This window comes from Electrophorus electricus, chromosome 3 (genome assembly GCF_041902795.1).
Source record: "Electrophorus electricus isolate QZ-2024a chromosome 3, ASM4190279v1, whole genome shotgun sequence".
Taxonomy (NCBI): domain Eukaryota; kingdom Metazoa; phylum Chordata; class Actinopteri; order Gymnotiformes; family Gymnotidae; genus Electrophorus; species Electrophorus electricus.
In genome coordinates, this window is record NC_137499.1 from 33,391,172 (window position 1) to 33,412,478 (window position 21,307).

Here is a 21,307-nt window from a genome sequence, read left to right on the forward strand (position 1 = left end):
TCTTCTGCACTGATGCTTCAGTATTACTAATGGAAGATTAACCCTACAGCAAATATAATTTTTTCTATTTTCATTTGTAATATTTGGGAAATACTAAAATATTCTAAGAGCCTGATACATTTTGCAATAGCCTGTCAAAGTGACACTGGAGCAGCTGATGTTTCTTTGTGTGAAATATTACACAACATTGTTGTGACAACATTTATTCATTATCCATTTTATTAACAAAATAGCTCTCAACATGCATTTTCACGAAATCTCAAACATAGTCTCCAAAAATGGAAATAACTGTACATTCCAACTTGGCACATTAAAAAAAACCAAAGATTTTATTCCTTATATATGAACAAGAAGTGGCTTTTTCCTTTATTGTGAATTACAGAGGAGATGGGCCAAAGACGAGGAGAAAGGAGGGGCACACTGCATCCTAGAGGAGGAAGTAAAGTGTATGCACCCATGCTCCTGCAGTATTCCAGCCATGCTCCTGCAGTACTCCAGCTATACTCCAGCAGTAATGAGAGTGCCATCAGCTCCCTCAGAACATGCTGTGATCCTGCTGAGATGTGCTTTCTACTTGTCACGCACACACACAGGTCCTCATACGTGGGGCAAAAAGGCATTTTATGCTCTCTCTCTCTCTCTCATCCTCTCTCTCTCTCTCTCTCTCTCTCTCTCTCGCTCTGTCTCTCTCTCTCTCTCGCTCTCTCTTGCAAGATTTAACAGAGAAGTCTCACCTTAATTTCTGCACATTCTTCTTTTTCGCAAAGTGCACAGAGTCATGCAAGTTCCAATCATGTTGGGGAAAAAAACAGTCCATCAGCACAGGGAGAGACCACAGTCTAACCAGTCAGACAGCACAGGTCTGCAGCCTGAAAAGTGTTGGTGTCATTAGAAATCTGGATATACCTACAAATAACAGGCTCCACTGTTTTTTCTTCTTCTTCTTCTTTTTTTTTTTTTTACAATTTGAAGGCAATGGAATGGAATAATAATGTCAACATACCAAATTCCAGATGGAACAGAAACAACAGTAATATTTGAAAATCAAAGTCAATTCATATTAAAGATTCACCAAATCCACAACCATCAGTAGGCAAAAGGAGTGGCGTAGGTCTAATTTGAATTCAGGAAGGGGGGAGGGGGTGCCAGGGACACTGCTCACACCACCCAATGTAACACATTATATGAGTAGTGTGAGCAGGAATTATTTGGGGTGGACAAAAAGTATTGCTGAATTATAAAGGGTTTGTACACATCGCTTACATGTAAGCAACAAAAGTAACACACACAGACACATACACACAAACACACACACACACACACACACACACACACACACACACACACACACACATAGGAGTTCTATGGCCCGTTCACCTTGGACAGTATGATATGATATAGCAGCATGATGTCTCCATGGTGACAAACAGTATTTGGTCTCCCACAGCGAAACATTTTTACACTGGTGCATTGTATCATCCAAGAAAAGGCAAGAAAAAGTATTTCGTAAGTTGGAATGTGGCAATACATAACAAACAGAAGACTTTCCCACAGTGTATGATGCTCATGTGAACTCTGCGTGTGTGGCTGTATGTGTAGGACTGCCCATAAAGCATGTTTTATAAAACATACTATGATGTGAGGGAGTTAGTCAGCTGTAATCCTTACTAATGGTGAAAGAATATCTCTCCATATGGCAGCAATTCCCAAAGACATTCTGACAAACTAAAACTACTGTAACAGACTACGCTATGCTACATATTCACACTCTGTTGGGGCTACCTCATGCCCTACAGCTGGTTAGATTGAAATAGCGACATTGAAACAGGAGGGGGCAGTATGAGAAATGAATAATGGCTATACAATATTATAGGTCTCTATTACTTCGACAAAGTATCTGCGTATCTGTGTACATGGATGTCTGCTTATATCAACCACAGAAGACCTTTTCTCAATTATTACAGCAGAAAACCTGCAGCATTGCTAAGTAATGTTCCAGCATTAAAACTTGGCATTATAATGTCATAGTCACTGTTAGAATTGAAGAAAGGATGACAGCTGGTTTGGAATCGGAAAACAGCTCCATCGGCATTCCAAAGAGAAATCAAAGAAAGATTTGAAGCTTCCCAAACCACTATCACTGTCATATTTTTAGTCAATAGTTTAGTAAAAACATTTTTGACTGTGGCTGACATAAAACAGCCACATGGTTCAGTTGATCAAATAGAACTTAACACAATAGGAAGACCAGAGAAAACCTTGGTAATACCAGAGGTATTTGGGCATTTCAGTCAAAAGTATACTTTCATACTTCAGAGCTCCTTGGATCTGAAGGCACGAAAGGTGTTTCAAAAATTCCTACAGAATCTCTGTCTATGAGAGCTTAGTGTATATCAAAAGTGTATTGCATGTTTGTGTATGTATGTATATTAATGCCCAAGGTGTTGTTGAATGATAGAGAAATCCATATGGATGCATGCATGCCCATGCAGAGTCATATCCACACAGATGGTTTGCCTTCTCCAGACTTGCTGCTGCTGCTGCTTCCTGCACTGCCAGCTTGGTTGGGTTTCAGGCGATGTTTCTTCTCTTTCTGTGTAGCTTGGGGGATGTTACTTTGCGGCTTATCATTGTTATCACGGTTGTTGTCATGATCGGTATTGGCATGGTGCTGGAGGGTGTAGGCCTGAATGGCTGCCTCTAATTGGACGACGTCCTTGTTGACCAGTGGTGGCCTGACATCGGTGGCTGAGGGGACATTGTTCTCATTGGAGCCATATTGCTGATGCTCCTCTTGTGCAATGTTGGCACGGTTCTGCTTGCATGCCATCTTGGAGTTGCTCAGATCTGTGTAGGGCATGGCCTCAGGCTTCACCTCGATATTGTAGCCGGGTGGCGCAGAAGGCGTGTTCCATGAGAATGGGTAACCAACATAGTCTGCCTCACGGACTATGCCCCTGCTGTCATCACCTGGCTCTCCGTCACTAAGTACTGGCCTGCCCACACCCACGGCTACACCCCTACGCTCCAGCAGTCTCAGCTGCAACTCGTCCTTGGCAGTGGCGGTGGGGGCATGGTGTTTGTGCAGGGCATCTTTGATGGTCCCCACTCCCAGGTGGACCATCTCCCACATGTTTAGCAGTAGACAGAGGCAGCTGACGCCATACATGACGCGCAGGAAGATGGTCTTTTCCGTAGGGCGTGAAACGAAGCAGTCCACGCTGTGCGGGCATGGATTGCCCGAGCACACGAACACGGGTGCTACTCGGAAGCCATACAGCAGGTACTGACCAGCCAGGAAGCCTGCCTCCAGAGCAGATCGGGTCAGCAGCTGTAGGACGTACACCCGCATCAGCCCATCATCACGGATGCGCCGTCTCCCATCGTGCCGCAGCTTGGGCTTGGGCCGCGTTGGCACCAGCTCCTGCTGCCCACTGTCCATCTCGGGCACTTCATAGATCATGGGGTCATCCTCACGCTCCTCCTCACCATCCTCACCCACTGGCTTGTGCTGCTGCACTCCAAAGTACAGTTTCCGGGGCCTCCTCTGTGGGTACCTGCCCTCTTCCCGGTCACCCACTGGGGCACCGACCGTACCCCCTTGCACCTCCTCAGAGTGGGAGATCTTATTGGCTGCATAGCCCATGTAGAGGAGTGAGGGCATGGCAGACAGGATGATTTGAAAGACCCAGAAGCGCACATGTGAGAGAGGTGCAAAGGCATCATAGCAGACATTCTCGCATCCCGGCGTTCCTGAGTTGCAGACGAACTTGCTTTGCTCATCGTAGTAGATGGACTCTCCACCCACAGCAGTCAGAACAATGCGGAAGACGACCAGTGCGGTGAGCCAGAGCTTCCCCACTGGAGTGGAGTGGTTCTGGATCTCCTCCAGCAGACGCGTAAGGAAGCTCCAGCTCATGACGTCTGACGACAACAGGGCAGACAGCCTCCCGAACAGCACGGCTCACAGACTCTACATCAGAGACAGAATTTCAAACAACATAATACTAAACTAAAATTGCCTGTATATATCAAATGTTATACTTAGTGTGTAGTATTACTGGAAAACAGCTCCAAAACAGGAGATGGCATGAGATATTTACAGTCTTCAAAAAGCCTTCATGATCAATTGAATCATTACTCTGAAATCAGGAAACGGTTGTTCAGAAGTTTTATTTATAAAGCTAAAAATACAATTTTTAAATTATATTATATTATAAATTATTGCAGTAGGCAGCTTCTGCTTCAACAACTTTGAAGCTGCCAATTTGATCATCAGGACCGGATTTCACCATCACAGAATTTTACACTATGCCAGCATTTTATACCATTACAGCAACAGAATCACAGTGGACTGTATATGCTGTCAGGATTCATTCTAGAGTTTATGTGTCTACTGGTAGTCGGTTATTGTGTAGCTCCAAATCATTATGCTTTCATAATTTAACTTGCTTTCTCAAGGTTAAAGTAAATTATGTTGTGACCATAGATGATGAGGTAAGGTCATGATAAGTAAAAATAATTAAGTCATAAATGGACACAGTTTAACCTACAATGCATGTATGCCACAGCATGAGAATGACCAGCCTAGTGCATCACAATGGTGTGAATGACTTAAATGGGGTAAAATGTAGGTCTGCACTGCTGGACTTCCTGGTTTAAATTCTGTGTTAACCTGCTTTCCTGTAGTGTTATTGGGTTCTAATAATTCTTAATCATACATATTATATGACTGGATAACACATAAGAGTTGCTCTAAAAGGCACACACACACACACACACACACACACACACACACACACACACACACACACACACACACACACACACACACACACACACACACACACACACCTCATAGATTTTAGGCTGCCTGTAGACAGACAGGCTTTGCATTTGTTTAGTGATCTGTGTCTACATTCTCTGGTTTCTTTCCACTCACTTCTTCAAGTTGAATGTTTGCTTCTCAATAAAACATTTGAGGTATCAATCACCATGACCATATAAGGGTATGTCTGTGAAATGCTAGGCAACCAGGGATACAGATAGATCTTTCTGTGTGTGTGTATGTGTGCATGTGTGTATGAATTACAGAGAGAAAGAAAGTAGGTGGGAGAGATAGAAAGAGAGAGAGGAGAGAGAAGAAGGAAGAATTGTTATGTAATTTCAGAGTCCTTCCTGACCTTCTGGGCAGAAACAGAGGCACCTGGTTCTGATTCCCAAACAGAGATCCTAGAATCTAGGCATGGAGCTCTAATTTTCCCAGCTCTACTGAATCTAAGACTGGGCTATCCCTTCCGCCCAGTGTATCAGAGAGTGCTAGCAGTGGCACAGAGGGTGAAGAAAGAAAGACCTACCAAGTGAGGAGTGGGTCACACACATACACACACACACACACACACATACACACACACATACACATGCATAATCACAATGGAGCATTTTTATCTACAAGGTTAAAAAAACACTTATCCTCAAAGGGAACAATGCAGTTGGTTCTGTTTCTGTAAAACACTCATCCAATCCCCCTGCACCTCGTCCTCCTTATATATCTCATTGATATGATATAAAAGGGCCCTACACCTAAAAATGCACTCACCCTCAGACAGGACCGACATTATCCCACATACAGATGATGTGCCTCAGTAGCTATACTTCTATAAAACAAATTATTTATTCATCAAACTCTTGAATTTCCTTAAATATATTATTCATATAAAAAAGCTATTTTGTATTAAGCACATAATTGAGCCATGGCAACGAAAAACCATATATCATCCATGTCCCCTTTTTGTGTAACTTTTACATTAAAATTACATTAAAATTCCAAGTATGATTTATTTAGACTTACCTTACGGAATTTCTGTGGATATTTAACAACAGAACTTGCAATTTCACTTTATAGTATTGGTTTTATTTTGTAGTATGTGGAAACAATAAATGGACATGTATGATTTTTCATTGCCAAGGCTTATCAATTTATAGATCATAACATATATAAAACATTACAGTGGTTCTTATACCCTGCTCTACAAATCTTGGCCAATGTATTTTTAGCCCTGCTGTAGTGATACTGTAAGGTATTTTGATGTAGTGATACTGCACTATGGTGTATTGATAGTGTACTATATCTTGTTGGAGTGATACTGCACTATATCTTTGTAGACACTGCAGAATTGCCTGTGTGATTGACTTCAGAGTTGCAGTCAATATTGTTGCAGTTGTATATATACACATATATATGCAGTTGCAGTAATATACATGTTGCAGTAATATATAAACTCCAGCCAGTACTGTGAATGAAAAGAAACTGCTGATCTTTGCTGGTTATTTCGTGACTACAACTTCAATGCTTGTGCTTGCTTTCTTTGAATCCGCAGCACATGCATGGACACACACACACACACACACACACACACACACACACACACACACACACACACTTGCGCACAAACACAAAATGATCTCATCAGTTCTGTGGATCCTGGGCAGTGGGACACACAGGGCTTATGCTCAGCAGAATCCTCTCACTACAGCATCTGTGCCAACCCACTTTCATCCACTTCACCTTCATCTCTGTCTCTCTCTCGCTCCCTCATTTCCTCGCGCTCTCTGTTCTTCTCTCATCCTCCGTAATAATCCAGTAGTTACCTGGGAAGCAGGCCTGTGACAGTATTACTGGTAAAACAGTTTGTTATTTACTGGCATTTGGTACAGATGAAGCTGTCATAGCACTGGAACTGCTACTTTAACAGGTACTCTAACCACTATTCTAATAGCACTCTAATCGGTACTCTAACAGCACTCTAATCGGTACTCTAACAATACTCTAAACGGTACTCTAACAGCACTTTACCAGCTATTCTAACCACATTTTAACCACTATGCCACTGACACCAGGTGCTATTCTTATTCTAGCTGTGGTGTTGAGAGAGCCCTATTGTGCTGGCTTTCTAACTTAGCAAAAGGTAAAGGGCTTCCCAAAACCTCTTATTGGAGTTATTATGCCCATTAGTGGAATTTTCATGTGAAATATAATATATACCTACCCACAATACCCATACACATACCAAAAATAAATATAATACCCATGTGTGCACTGAGAAACAAATATAATACCCATGTGTAGCAAGAAACAAATAGAATACACACGTGTGCCAAGAAACAAATATTACCCATGTGTACCAAGAAGCAAGTAAAATACCAATGTGTGTACTAAGAAATGAAATGGTGAACAAAACACATGCTTTCTAGAGGCATTAACACAAAGGTTTGCCAAACACAGATCCTAACTTATAAAAATGTGTTAGAAAAAGATAAAAACATTTTCAACAAAATATTTTATAATTAGTGGGATACTAAATATTCATGTTACCATCTCAATATGCTGAACATTCTACATACATTTTTACATCTTACATAAACAGTGTTGTGCTGATTTCACTTTAACTGCAAGTAAAAACTAAACTCTGGTGTGGTGTATGACTGAGTCTTTGATGTCCACATAAACAAGCACTGCATGCCTCCTTCCTGAGTCTAGCCACAGTCTTGTAGACCACGTACATACATGAGAAGACTTACTCAGAAAACTTACTCAAAGTCGAAGTCTCATAGACAACAATCAGTAGAATAGTCTAAATGGCTACTTTATAATCTGTGATAGCTATTTGTATTTTTCCTTGCTAGATTAGTTTTGACTTCCTTGTTTGACATGATAAAATACACTTTTTTCATTATTCTTTTTTTCCCCAATTAAAATAAACACTATTCAATTAAAATAAACACTACAACAAACACTAGTGAAGCTAGTGAAAGTTAAGAAGGAATTTCTACCCAATCTGGACTGGACTATTGTTTGAATTTTGTCATATGAAAAAATGAACACTGGAATGAGTACTGGAAAGAGTGGGATAGAATGCACAATGAACGCACAGAGCGTGTTCTGTTCAACACAGTGGGTTAAAAACAGAATTCCTAACCGTGTACATGCAATTGTGCAGCGTTAAGAATAAAACAAAAGAAAAAAATTGAGAAGAGGTATACTCTGTGTTTGTGTGTGTGTGTAGGTGTGGGTGTTTGTGTGTGTGTGTGTGTATGTGTGCGTACTAGTGTATGTGTGTGTATACATACATGAAACTGCTTCACGTAACTGTGTATGCTATGACTGAATGCAATTAAGAGAATGTGGATATAATAAAACAGAGAACTTGAACACATGTATAAACAAATGCACACACACATACACACACACACATACACACACACAAAAACTCCTCCTTTCCTCAGCACATGTTCAGAGACCAAACTGCATACTCACACACTCTCAGGCGTTCCGTCTGCCTCTCCTCTTTGTGTCTGCTTCTCTCCTCCCCTCATTTCATCAGCACTCCTTTGCTTTCTTTTCTTCTCTTTCTTTTCCTCTCTATCCTTTCTTCTCTTTTCTTCTCTTGAAACCACCCGGACATCAGCCTCTATTGACCTTAAAACCCCCAAACGACTGGACACCTACATTTACACACACGCGGTCTAACAACCATGTGAGACTGCAGAGAAAGGGGGAGAGGAAACACAAGATGGGATGTACGAAGCCCCCGCGTATCTCACTGTGTGCGCGCACACACATGAACACACACACACCATGTAGTAACTTCCACTTTGACTATGGTTGTCACTCTGTACAGATACACACAATGCACCCATCTCCCTGCTTACTCTCCTGAATTAGGTCAGAGCTGGGAGCGACGCACAAGCACATTTCTAATACGAAAGGTCCAGGGTCAATACCACTTTGCCTGTTTTGCAATGTATTGTTTTTGCACCATGTATTATCTTGTACTTAATCTACAGCTCTCACTGTATAACACACAGCATTTTCACAGTGCACTTGGAGAACATCTAATGCCATTAAAGTGAAAGGGCTAGAGCAGGTGAAGAGAGAGTGAGCTGTGAAATGAAGGGGCTGACCACAGTCTGAAGGAGAGAGCATGGGGGTGGGGGCTGAATAGATTAAAAGCAGACAAGGGAATTCCCTCTGCAGCTTCACCCTCCCATACACACACACACACACGCACACACACACACACACACACACGCACACACGCACGCACACACACACACACACACACACACACACACACACACACACACACACACACTGTACAACATAGTGCTTCTCTCTCACCTCCTCTGTCTACTCCATGCTTGGAGCAGCACTCCATATTAATATTCACTTTCATATTCATCTTCCAGTCTTTGGTCATGGTTGGGATTTGAGCTGCCAGCTGTCTCTCTTTACTCTCCCCAATCCTCTTCATAGTCTCATAGTCAGAGGATTTCACAGCTACACACAAAGACATTGTAAAATTGATAATTAAAATATAATTGAAATGCAATCAGTTGGGTTAAATTGACTTTTTTTTTGGTTTTATAAGAAACTAAAGGTCACTGATTTGTCAAGGAAAGGTTTGTGTTCAAGCAGGAATAATATATACCCTACTTTAGTTAATTAATGTTTTAGAGCAAACAGGAGAGAACTTCACTATTGTTAGATTCAATATTTTGTTTTGTTTTTATGTCTGTTACAATTGTTGTTTTGTTAGTCCACACCTCCCTCTGGTAGAGTGTGCTATCTGTTAGTAGCCACACCACCTGGGCTTATCATTATGTTGTTCCTTATTTAAGCCTGTTTAGTTTGCATTAATGTTATGCTGACTTCTTTTGTTGCAGTTAGTTCACGTTACGGTTAGTTTCGTTTTCGTTACTTTCATAAAACGCTTCAGTTGGATGGGTGTGTCTGCGTCCTTTTCTTTTTTTCTGTCTGTATGTTCTTCACCCTGACACAGTCCCGGTGTTTCAGGTAGGAATGTCACGTGTTATTCTTTGGCTGCCATATTTGTACTTCATATCTTCATTACCTTTTGATTGTGCTGAAAGTTGCTTCATGGCTCATACTGAGACTTCTCCCAGCCACGGCCCTCTGGGTTTCCTGCCTTTCTAAGGATGTGGGAATCTGAGTTTCTTTCCTGGCTCATTTGCAGCTGCTTTGGGTGGTTGATTATTGCTCTGTAATTTAACTCTGCTTCGCAGTTCCTGCAGAGGTCAACACCTATCTGTCTCTTACAATTTGACATTTTCTCCACCTTTTCTAGTGATGATGGATATCAAAGAGTTTTTACAAACCAATTAAATTTGAAAGTAATGAAAGGTGAAAATATAGTTCCTCAGATTATGTAAATAGATAACAAATTTAAAGAAATACACAATAAAACATTTAAAATATAATTTTTTTCAATAATTTTTTCCCCCTCATTAATTTTTGTGAATTTTTTGCAGCCTTTAACTGTCAATCCAGTTTCATCACTTTTACTGCCATATCAGTCAGATCTTGTTTCAGTTAGTGCTCAACACAAACAACAAACATCCAAAAATCGGACACATTGTCTCTTACATACATTAAAACACATGAATAAAACAAAAACAAAATAAAATAAAACAAAAACACTGCAGTGTAGTTTAACATTCTGAGAGCAGTAGTGTGAGTGCTGTTAACGAACCCAGATGCTCTAGAACTTGTTAACAGAAGGTAGAAGTTTACTCTGCTGGGTACGAACTATTTCCATACATTTGTAATGTTTTCTTTTGCAATCTTTTCTAACTGTTCTCTCTCATATGCCGTTCACCAAATTCCCAAAGCTGTGTTTCTGCTTAAATGCCATACTGATAGTTGTCCCCAACCCTCTCTACACCCTGAGCATTAAAGGGCAGGAGTTGTAGGTACACCTTCCATTTCCTGGAGTGAAGTACCAGGTCTGTAGTTTCATCAGTGTTCAGGCTTAAATGACTACTTCTACTCCATTCTACTAAATTTCTGACCATGTCCCTGTATGCTTCTTTCATCTTCCCACAAATAGATATCATTCCCACAAATGTTGTATCATCTTCAAATGTGTACAATTTGACTGATTAGGAATTTGATATACAGTCACTGGTATACAGAGAGTATAACAAAGGAGACAAAATGCAGTCCTGGGGGACACCAGTACTGAGAATCTGAGGAGTGGAAACACACTATTTTCTGTTTGACAAAAAAAGAAAATCGAATCTAGCAACACAAAGAGTGGTGCACACCAAGCCTCTTAAGCTTGTCAAAGAGCACTGAAGGTAATATTGTATTAAACTCTGTAATCTAGAATCAGAATTCCTGAAAATGTAGCTGGTGCCTCCACTTCTGTCTTTTGCCTAAGGTACTGAAATCACTAAATCTTGCCCTAAAGGTATAATATAAAGGCAGTGACTTGCAGGCTAACATACGTGTGAAAATGGCTCTTGTGTGAAGCACTGCACACATAGACTAGATATCCCCTGAGAACTGGTTTATTTTTCACTGAGTTAAGTATATCTACATGCCATGTTGCGGTGAGGCCAGGTGTGGACTAAACATGAGTACAAGAATACTGTGTCACAGTTTGAGTGTACTGTTATACTAGTGATTCTCCTACCACAACTATGATGAACAGGGTCAAAATAAAGGGATGAATAGTGTAAAGAGAGAGAGAGAAAGATGAAGGGAGGAGAGAAAAGGAAAGATGCAGCTTAAGGGGCAGGTGAAACTAAAGAGTGGGAGATTTGAGAGCTGGCAGTACAGAGTGAGTGGTGGGGAAAAGGAGAATAAAGAGACAGAGAGTGGCGAAATGTCATAACAGGGACAATAAAGAAAATAAGGCTTAATTCAAGGTGAGAGCACCTGCGAACCTAATGAAGGGATGTTAAGGGGCATAGTGGTTGAATATAGCAGTTTTATGAAGCTGCACACACACACGCATGCATGCACGCACACGCACACGCACACACACACACACACACACACACACACACACACACACACACACACACACACACACACAAACAGGTAATCATGAAGTGTCACTGTATATTTATCACACTGAACTCAGGGGAATACAAGAGTTTGTAGCCATCTGGCCTTAATCTGGAATTAACCAAATGACCAAAAATGTAATTCAAGACAATAGCATCTGTTAACATCTGCAGCCTGTATTTGGTATGTCCTCAGATTGCATTCTATTATTCAAGTATGCTAAAGGCATATTTCAGACACCTACCTCCACATTAATTTATGATTCCTTTCAGTATCAAAAAGTAATCTTTTTCAGAGCCAGTTTGGAAGCACCTACCTATCATTGCCCAGACTGGACAATGAGATGACCAGGTCTTTGAGTTGTGCCCTGAGTTGTGTCTTTGAGGTACATGACTTAGGCTCTTCATTAAGACCTGATGAGGATTTGCAGGACACATGGCAGGATTATTAGTCTTATGTTATTTGTCATATTCAGGATCTTAGCTGTGTAGGTTCCTCTATATAGCTATGTTTGCAAACCACAGCACGATAACAGCTCTTGTCTATTAATATGCACAGATTGAAAATGGCCTGAAGGGAGAAAGATAGACTCAGTGCTGCCCCTAAGACAAACTCACAGTAATACCCCCCAAAGACCCAATACAAAACACACACACACACACACACACACACACACACACACACACACACACACACACACACACACACACAAAATATATATAAAAGTCTGTCTGAATGCCAATTTTGAACCCTGCCCGCCAAACCCCCTAGCAGACACTTCCTACAATTTAAAAATGTGGCTCTATATACAGCAGTCACATAATCTGTGTCCTTCACCTCCAACCTGTGTTCTTTTGAGGAATTTTCCATTAGATTGCAAAACAGCAACCCCCCAAAGAAGCATGGATTTTAGAAACCATATTTGGGAACTACAATTGTGTGCTTACCACATATTTTGTTATAACACTAATATAAGTGTAGCATTTATATAAAATGCAAAATGCAAAACAGAGTAAATAATAAATCAAAGAAATAGAAATGATAATGAGACAATGGTAACAAGTACAAAGCAGACCTTCTTGGCTGTATCAGAGGTGAGCACAAAGTGAGCTCCCAAAATCAATATCAACACCAGTCAAGCTCAGACATGCACCCAGCATTGTCTCCCCATCTCTTCTTCTCTCACCCAAACCACCACGTCTGCCCAGCTCTTGAAGATGACTAGCAAGTCAGTTAAACATATTCATATAAAGTATGCCTGTACAAACACATTTTCACAAATAAAAAGGATCTGCTATTGAGAATCTAAAGAATATCTACTGGAGGCTTTGCTGAAGAATCTGGGGAAATATATTCAGCACATACAACATCAAACAAAGCATGGTCAGTCCCCCCTTTCTATCTAGTTATCTATCTCTTTCTCTAGATTACTATATTGATTGTAGCAAATTGTAGACTTGACATCCTTATTCTGTTGTTTCAGAGCAAAGCACTGCAGTGATGTGTCTTATTGATGTCTCACATCTATGTCCTGATCTTTCTTTACTTCTTTTCCATCTAGTATAAACTCAGTAAGATAAGGCAATCACACTGAGCCTCAGCCATATGTCCATAGGCCTATTTTATGCAGTTATTAAATGATTAATTAGCTGATTAAAGATTAAATTTGTTCTGTTATTTGTCATTGATAGCAACTACTTTGGAGTCAGCACTGGGAGAAGTGTGTGAAATGCCCCTGCTGAACTTACACTACCTAATACCATGTGATTTTTAACATGGAATTAAGTGTTAATTCTCCAGTAAAAGTACCATGCAGCAAAGCAGAGGAATGTTTGGCTGCATTTTCCCAGTGGGCTTATGGAACATAATTATGTGACATCACAGCTTGATTCAACTGGTAGGAAGGGATGATATGAGCTGTTCTACCCTTAGCCTCCCATACAAAACAATGATGCATTTGGCTGGTTGGCAAGGAAAACTCACTGTCATGTTGCTGGAACCAATCCATGACCCTTGTGGCATGTTGCACTGTGTTGTCCTTCTGTCATAGTGTCCCACTGTCCAAAGGTGTGTCCACAGGTCTTAGAGAATGCACCAAGAAAAGATTCCCCACATCATTACTCTACCTGCACCAGCTTCAAATATTGACATCTGACAAGCTCATCAGTTATGCTGCTTGCGCATAATTCTAACCCTCCCATCAACGTGGTGCAACATTAGTTGGCAGGCGTTTCTCAAGTGATAACAACATGAGGAACAATTAACACGAAAAGCTTGAGAAATACCAAGGGCTGAAAGATCTAGGTAATCTATGCACTACACGCTGTGACCCTCAAACTAGGAGAATGGCTCCAACAGATCCCAGGGACAATATCTGAGATCTCTGTCCAGAAGAGTACAGTCCTGGGGACAGCTAAGATACTATGTAGGACTCTCAAGCTCCCAGGCCTCTAGTAGAGGACCTGAGTTTGAAGGAAAAAGACTGCCCAGAGGAGGGCAAGTGGGAATTTTTGACCGCGCACACACACACACACACACACACACACACACACACACACACACACACACACACACACATACATACATATATATATATATATATATATATATATATATATATATATATATATATATATATATATATATATATATATATATATAATTGCAGTGAAGTACACAAGGTTTCAGAAAAACAGAACATTTTGTACAGAGGTCCTTCATCAACTGTGCAAGCAAAGTGCTTCCAGAAGGAAAAAGACAGCCCAGAGGAGGGAAAGTGGGGATTTTTTTTTACATATATATTATTCAGAATTGTGGTGAAGTACACAAGGTTTTTGAAAAACAGGACGTTTTGGACAGAGGTCCTTCATCAGCTGTGCAAGCAAAGTGCTTCTGGAACCTTGTGAACCTTGTGCTTCTAGAACCGTATGCACAGTGAATCACATGATGACCTTAATTCCATCATTGCAACAACAGAATTTCCTAACATCATAATATTAAACGTCATACTACTAAACGTCATAATACTAAAAGGTCAGGACAAAGTAATAAATATATCGATAGCATCTTTAAAATCTTTACCTCTCTTAAATTGTTTGTATTCTTAGTGGATGCAGATGAAAAATTAAAGAGAGAACTAGAGAGGGCATGAGATTGATGAGGATGGTGGTGTTTTTAGGAAACACAGGCTAGGGAGAATATTTCAGTCTCCATGGAAACCATGGATTGCCTTTGAAGGGATTTTTCCAAAAATCTGAGCATAAAGCCTGAAACCAAAGTCTGTGTGTGTGTGTGTGTGTGTGTGTGTGTGTGTGTGTGTGTGTGTGTGCATGTGGTTCACAGGGATTCACAGGTGCAGTACCATACTGTGTGATTTTACCAAACTAACTCAAAGAATAAAACTTGAGATTAGGCTCAAACAATGGAATTCTGTTTTAAAAGCAGCAATAGGTTCAATAAAACAATGTAATTTTTGAGAGGTGAGGACAGAAAAAATAAGGCCTTCCTGAATCAATCAACAGGGACACCAGAAAACCAGTCTCATTCTCAGTTGTCCAACCTTGCTGCTCTATTTCTGCAGTCTTCGCTTCAAATATCCTCGGCGGATTTTGCACTGGCTCCAATCCCACACACTGCTGCCTAACACTTAACATCAATAGTTTCAGACCCTATTTGAAATGACAGACAATTAGTTTTCAGTGTCTTATGATTTTTTAAACTTTTTTAGGTGGAAAGGCACATTGAAATCACAGGCTCATAGTAAAACCTATAAAAACAGACGCAGGCTTTATGCCATGCCATGCCGTTGCTGTGAGAATGGAGGAAATATTTACATAGCCTGCTCTCTTCATTCTGATACATGACATTTAAACTCTCCAAACTGCCTCTTTCTCTGTGGCTCCTCCTTTCATACACTCATTATAAATACACTTGCCTCAGACACATATGGCTGCAGGGAGGCCACATTCCGAGCTGAACTCTCCTCCTGACTGTCTAAACAAGTTGATTTACCACTTGTTTGCCAGAGGGACACTTTTCTTTCCCTCCCTGTGTCCTTTACCATGTCGATGTACTAACATTTTCCCTAAAGCTGAACACAGCAACAAATTTAAAACCCTCTTTAAATTCACCAGGCTCCCTAAAACACCAGAAGAGAAGAAAGACCACCAGAGACCACACGCAGGTCACAGAGCAAATAGATGAGGTGAGCAGATAACAAGAGATGAGCAAATGATGGCAAGGTGGCAGAGGGGTAGAGTGAAAAATGCTGGGTTAGCTTTAGCGCACTAGCATCTGTGTCGCCAGCGGGCTCTGTTCCTCGTCTGGAGCACATGGTGGTCTTGCGCTCTGATTGGCTCAACCCTTGTAGCCATGGAGACCCAGCCATGGGTGAACGATACTCCCCCAGAATATGACTTGGGGAAAAGGCAAGGAGGAAGGACATTTAACAAATGCTCAAACTCAAATAAGTACAGACACATACTCCCTTACACTTGATCTTCTATGGGAGAAGTAGAGCAAGCATCTTGTGTTGGTTACATAACAAAGACAGCTTTCATCATGCCAATAGCAGTAGGACTAGATGAGTGAGATGCAGAAATAAAGTATAAAAAGGAAGAGCTAACAGAAAATGTAACTCTTTTTAAATACTTATCTTAAAAATGCTTATCTTATTCAATATATTCAACATAGCATCTCCCAATTAAGAGTAAGACAAAGAAAGGGAAATCTACACCTCCATCTTCATCTCTCTGGGGAACTGTGTTTGGTAAGAGATGCTTAACTGAATAAAATGACTCTCACCTGATACTTTTATCCAAAGCAACTTACAATTATGACTGAGCACAACTTGAGGGTTAGGGGCCTTGCTCAAGGGCCCAACAGTGGGGAGCTTGAACCAGCAACCATCCAATTACAAGTCAAGCAACTTAAACACTGAGCTACCACAGACAGACAGTGCTATACAACATAGCAGGTGTTCTGAAGAGAACAAGATAGATACAGCTAACAAGAAAATGTTAAAGCATTTGTTGTACCTGATTTTACTTAAAGCAATTTCCTAATATTCATACATGTACGTGCAAAAGGACACCCCTGAGACCTGACATACCTCATGTAAGTCTACACTTTCTCTTAGTCTGAATAGGCTTCTGTGGTAGTGCCTTTATAGCGTGTGACACCAGATACACGCATTCCGTCTTTTCATCTATGGTATGGGTGAAACATGAATTTATGTGTATTGTTTCTCTCATTATGGCTCACTCTGTTTGGGTCCCCCTTCTTCGTTGCTCTCTTTCTTTCTCTCTGGATTTCTGACGCAGTGCAGTCTTGTCCAAGCAAATGTAGCATGCGTTCCTTCCTGTGATACAGATTCTGCTTCATCTCAAATCAGTCTGTATATTGTTTGTTTGTGTATGTGTGTGTGTGTGTGTGTGCCTGAGAGAGAGAGAGAGAGAGAGAGAGAGAGAGAGAGAGAGAGTGTAGACAGAGAATGTGTTTTGAGCAAAAATAATGTTAGACATGCTTGAGAAAGAAAGCAATAATTCCTAAATTTTTTTGTGTTGTGTTGTGTGTGTGTGTGTGTGTGTGTGTGTGTGTGTGTGTGTGTGTGTGTAGGAGTGTATGTGAGAGAGATCTGGCTCTGTCAGTGTGTGTACTGGCTCTCAGCAATCCACTAATGTCATAAACCTTTAAGACTTACAGTGAAAATTGTACGGTTTTTGTATGTGTTCTTATGTGTGCATTTTGTGTTTGTGTGTGTGTGTGTGTGTGTGTGTGTGTGTGTGATCAAGGTCTACCTTAGTAATGCTCAATGGGACTATTGGGAATGTCACTCAGGATGCACATCCAACAATACTGTGTGTGTGCTTGTAAGTTTAGTGTGTGCATATTCATCAGTATGGGGATAGAGGTAACATTCATATTAACACACACAGATAGTAATATTGAGGGTCTTCCTATGTGCACAGTGTCCACAAAGTGTCCACATACGTACAAACTGAATTCCAATCATGAAAACATTGATCAGATCATCATAATGAAATATCTTACACTTTCCCCTTAATACTATTTTGGAACGTGAGAACCTCTCAGTAGTCCAAGGCTGCACAGCTGTCACTACTCATTTTCAGTTAGACATCCTTTAGATTGAGATGGTCCAAACTGGTCTTAACCAAGTGGAACGGAGCAGTCTGTCCTCCTGTGTATATGTCTGTGTGTGTGTGTGGGGGGGGGGGGGGGGTATGTGTGCATGCACATGTGTATGATTGCCTACTGGAGAAAATCTGCCACTCATGTCACTCTTTACTCAGATTAAGTGCCATTTCCCTTCTTTTCTCGATTTTATATATTTGCTTTCACAGTTTCTATGGGAATGTTGTGGTATCCCTCTCTGATTCTTTCTGTGGATTGTGTTGGAAAACTGTCCAAAGTGGGAAAAAATGGAAAGAAAGATACGGTGGGGGAAAAGAGTTGAAAGCTGTCCAGGCATGAATGCACTCATCCATCAAGAAAACACAATGTGAATAAATCAATACTTATGAACACAAACACAGAGTCAGAAAATAAAAGCTTACATAAAACAGGCTGGCACCTGCGCAGAGACACACAAACACAATGAATAAATGCATTCTTATCACGTTCCTACTACAGTTCTGCATAACTATCCATGTGGTATACTTTCAAATCTATTCATGATCATGACCCTTTAGCAAATTAACCTTTGATTAACCTTTAACCTTACTTGGAGAGGAAGGTTAAAGCACATTTCAGGATGGAGGGGGGCGTGACACTGAAAAATGCTCTCTGCAAATCTACAGGACATGAACTGCAGAACATTTTAACATTTAAACAAATGCTTAATCCAGACACTTCAATTTACTAGATATCAAATAATAATGATAATGAGATGACCTACAATGAGCCAATACTTTCCAACCATCCATGACATATAATCACCTCAATCTCCGATTAAATTATGTACAAAAACAATATTAACATGCACCTTGAACCATAATTCTAATTATTTGTAAATTCAAAGTTATATGCATGAAATTGATTTACCAGTTCTTTAAAACAATATTAAATATTGGGCTAATTAACTCTTTTCGATTACAACTAAACTAGATACAACCAAATTTTCACTTTCTGTAGAATAGAAATATTAACGGAACAGTGTTTCCAAGATCAGAGCCACAACTGCCATTGTAAAAATAAATACCTTTAATGTTTAGTGACATAACTAGTGATATTAATGACAGTACATATTTACATCCACTGAGCTCGCAGTGAACCGCAGAAAACAGCATCAGAGATTTAGACAACGTGTTTATCAGCGTTGATCTATATTTTTATTTATTTATTTATTATTTCTTACTTGTTCGGTGGTGATCGTGCCAAACCAAAGAACAGTGCAAATGATTGCCCTCGAACAAGAGACCCAAGGCACGTGGTTATAAATCAATTCATTAAAAAGCAAATCCATAAATACACAAATAAATGAGTAATCGTCTTTTGCTACATACATGCTATTTCCCTTCCTGACACTTCCAAGTGAGTAAAATATTAATTACATTTAAAATCTTATCTTATGTGCCCATGCATTACCAATTTGTTTCAGCTATAACAATGCGCAAAGCAAGCGACCAAACAATGTGTAAAACAATGCGTAAAGCAAGCGACACACGTGTTTTTTTATGTGCCCGTTTTGCCAGCGCAAATAAATAATGTGAACACAAAGAACACTTCAGACCGTGCAGGTACGTTTGTTGCGCTCTGGAGCACGTGAACATTTCGCTATCATCAAAGCGCAAAGTTACGCCGTGTGGCGACCACACAGCACCATTATCTACATAAACAATTAATATATAAACAACAAAGACAACAGTCCATTTATCAACGCACGCGGTCAAATGTAACTCCGCATTTATCCACAGGGATATGCGCTCTTTAAGGTACAACGATGCACATGACGGTATATAAACGTCTTACCGCTCTGCGAGTCTGTGACTGTTCATTCAAGAAGTATGTCCCGATAGTTGACACAAGGTTCCTGAATAATTGTCCCCTTTCACAGCCTCAGCGTCGACTTAGTCTCTCGCCAAAATGAGAAAACTCATGGTACCTCAGAGCATCACCGATCAGCTACCTCGCCGAAGCTAAGAGCATAATATCCTATATGGTAGTGTAGCTTTCTGGTTCATGCCCACTTTATGATGCCCATTTTGCCATATATATCTTTTCATTTAAAAATAATAAAAATTAGCTGCTGAGTAAAATCCGTTATTTGAACTCGCGTCTTTAATAGTCTCTTGCTGATTACCTGATTAAATAATTACGTTTTGTAACTTATTTTCATTGGTCTGACGCTACAGTGCATGGTCAAACACACTTGCAAAGTTGTCACCTTTCTTAATTCCAATGAGTAGTTATGAGTAAGAGTCCTGTCCATTATCATTGTTTGCGCTATATTAAGGTGAGCTTGAGAAGACACATGTCTGCCTCAGTTCATGCCGTTTCAATAAGGACACGCGTAGTGCACAGCAATAGTGAATGCTTGGATGAACAGCTGTGTTTATTGACAAGGCAGCTTACCCTATGCCGCGCGCTAACAGAAGACATTTCTGATGCTCATGAAAGGCGAAACACAAACTTGAGCGCAGGCACGAAGCACGCGCCCATGTCTTGACATTTGGTTAGTATCATAGTGTTGACGATTTGTCATGCGTTTAAACTTACTTAACTTACTAACTCCACTGGCAATATAATTAACTCTTTATTTATCAATAAAGTTCATCTTTACTTAAACAGTAACAGAATGCTTAAAATCCCCTATTATTTGAGACAATAAAATTAAGATGAAAAAAGATCAGTAAAGACATACCTCATCCCTAATTGGACTTCTTAAAATTCCTTGGAGCAAGTTTGCATGGCATTTCTAACCCAGATCTCTGTTCCACAAATCTGAGGTCTATCACATGCGAAGTCAACAATTCATCATCTATCTACTGTCAGATTAGGGGGCAAAGCTCATGACTGAAAGTACAATTGGCAGACTGGTACTAGCAGACTGACTGGCATGACTGAATTATTTTTACCAGTGACATTGGAAACCGCTTCCCTGTACAACCAATAGCATATCTCTCTCTCTCTCTCTCTCTCTCTCTCTCTCTCTCTCTCTCTCTCTCTCTCTCTCAATCATTCTCTCTCTCTTTCTCCCTCTCTCATCTAATTAGGGCAGGGATAGTTCAGAATGTGTTGGAGGGGTACAGCATGATTGTTGCCAAAGTGACACACTCCCAAAATCTGCTTTCACAGTTTCGGCCAGAGGGAGTACAGGAAACTTCCGTCTTTGGTCTTGGAGTTAACACGCTCTGAGCATTCTTCCTCTGGATGGGGAGCAAAGGCACACAATGATGCCCAGCTGTTTCTACA

The 21,307-nt window shown here is 40.5% G+C and overlaps 1 protein-coding gene across 3 annotated transcripts; it reads right to left on the reverse strand.

Moving 5' to 3' along the window:
• Positions 1 to 310: 310 nt before the first annotated feature.
• On the reverse strand, positions 311 to 20,937 carry gjc1 (gap junction protein gamma 1). 3 transcript variants are annotated; one of them, XM_081711213.1, is made up of 4 exons: positions 20,757 to 20,937; positions 9,182 to 9,340; positions 8,318 to 8,543; positions 311 to 3,973 (listed from the first exon to the last, which is right to left on the reverse strand). In XM_081711213.1, exon 4 carries the CDS (start codon positions 3,917 to 3,919, stop codon positions 2,495 to 2,497), a length of 1,425 nt encoding a protein of 474 aa, XP_081567339.1. In that variant the 5' UTR covers positions 3,920 to 3,973; positions 8,318 to 8,543; positions 9,182 to 9,340; positions 20,757 to 20,937; the 3' UTR covers positions 311 to 2,494. The 3 variants fall into 3 exon arrangements, with proteins under 3 accessions (XP_081567339.1, XP_026870408.3, XP_026870407.3); XM_027014607.3 differs by lacking the exon at positions 20,757 to 20,937 and having other exon boundaries at positions 9,182 to 9,647; XM_027014606.3 differs by lacking the exons at positions 8,318 to 8,543; positions 9,182 to 9,340.
• Between the last annotated feature and the right edge of the window lie 370 nt (positions 20,938 to 21,307).

Excerpts from the sequence above, each read along its gene's own strand:
- gjc1 (XM_027014606.3), bottom strand. The coding sequence starts at position 3,919 with ATGAGCTGGAGCTTCCTTACGCGTCTGCTGGAGGAGATCCAGAACCAC.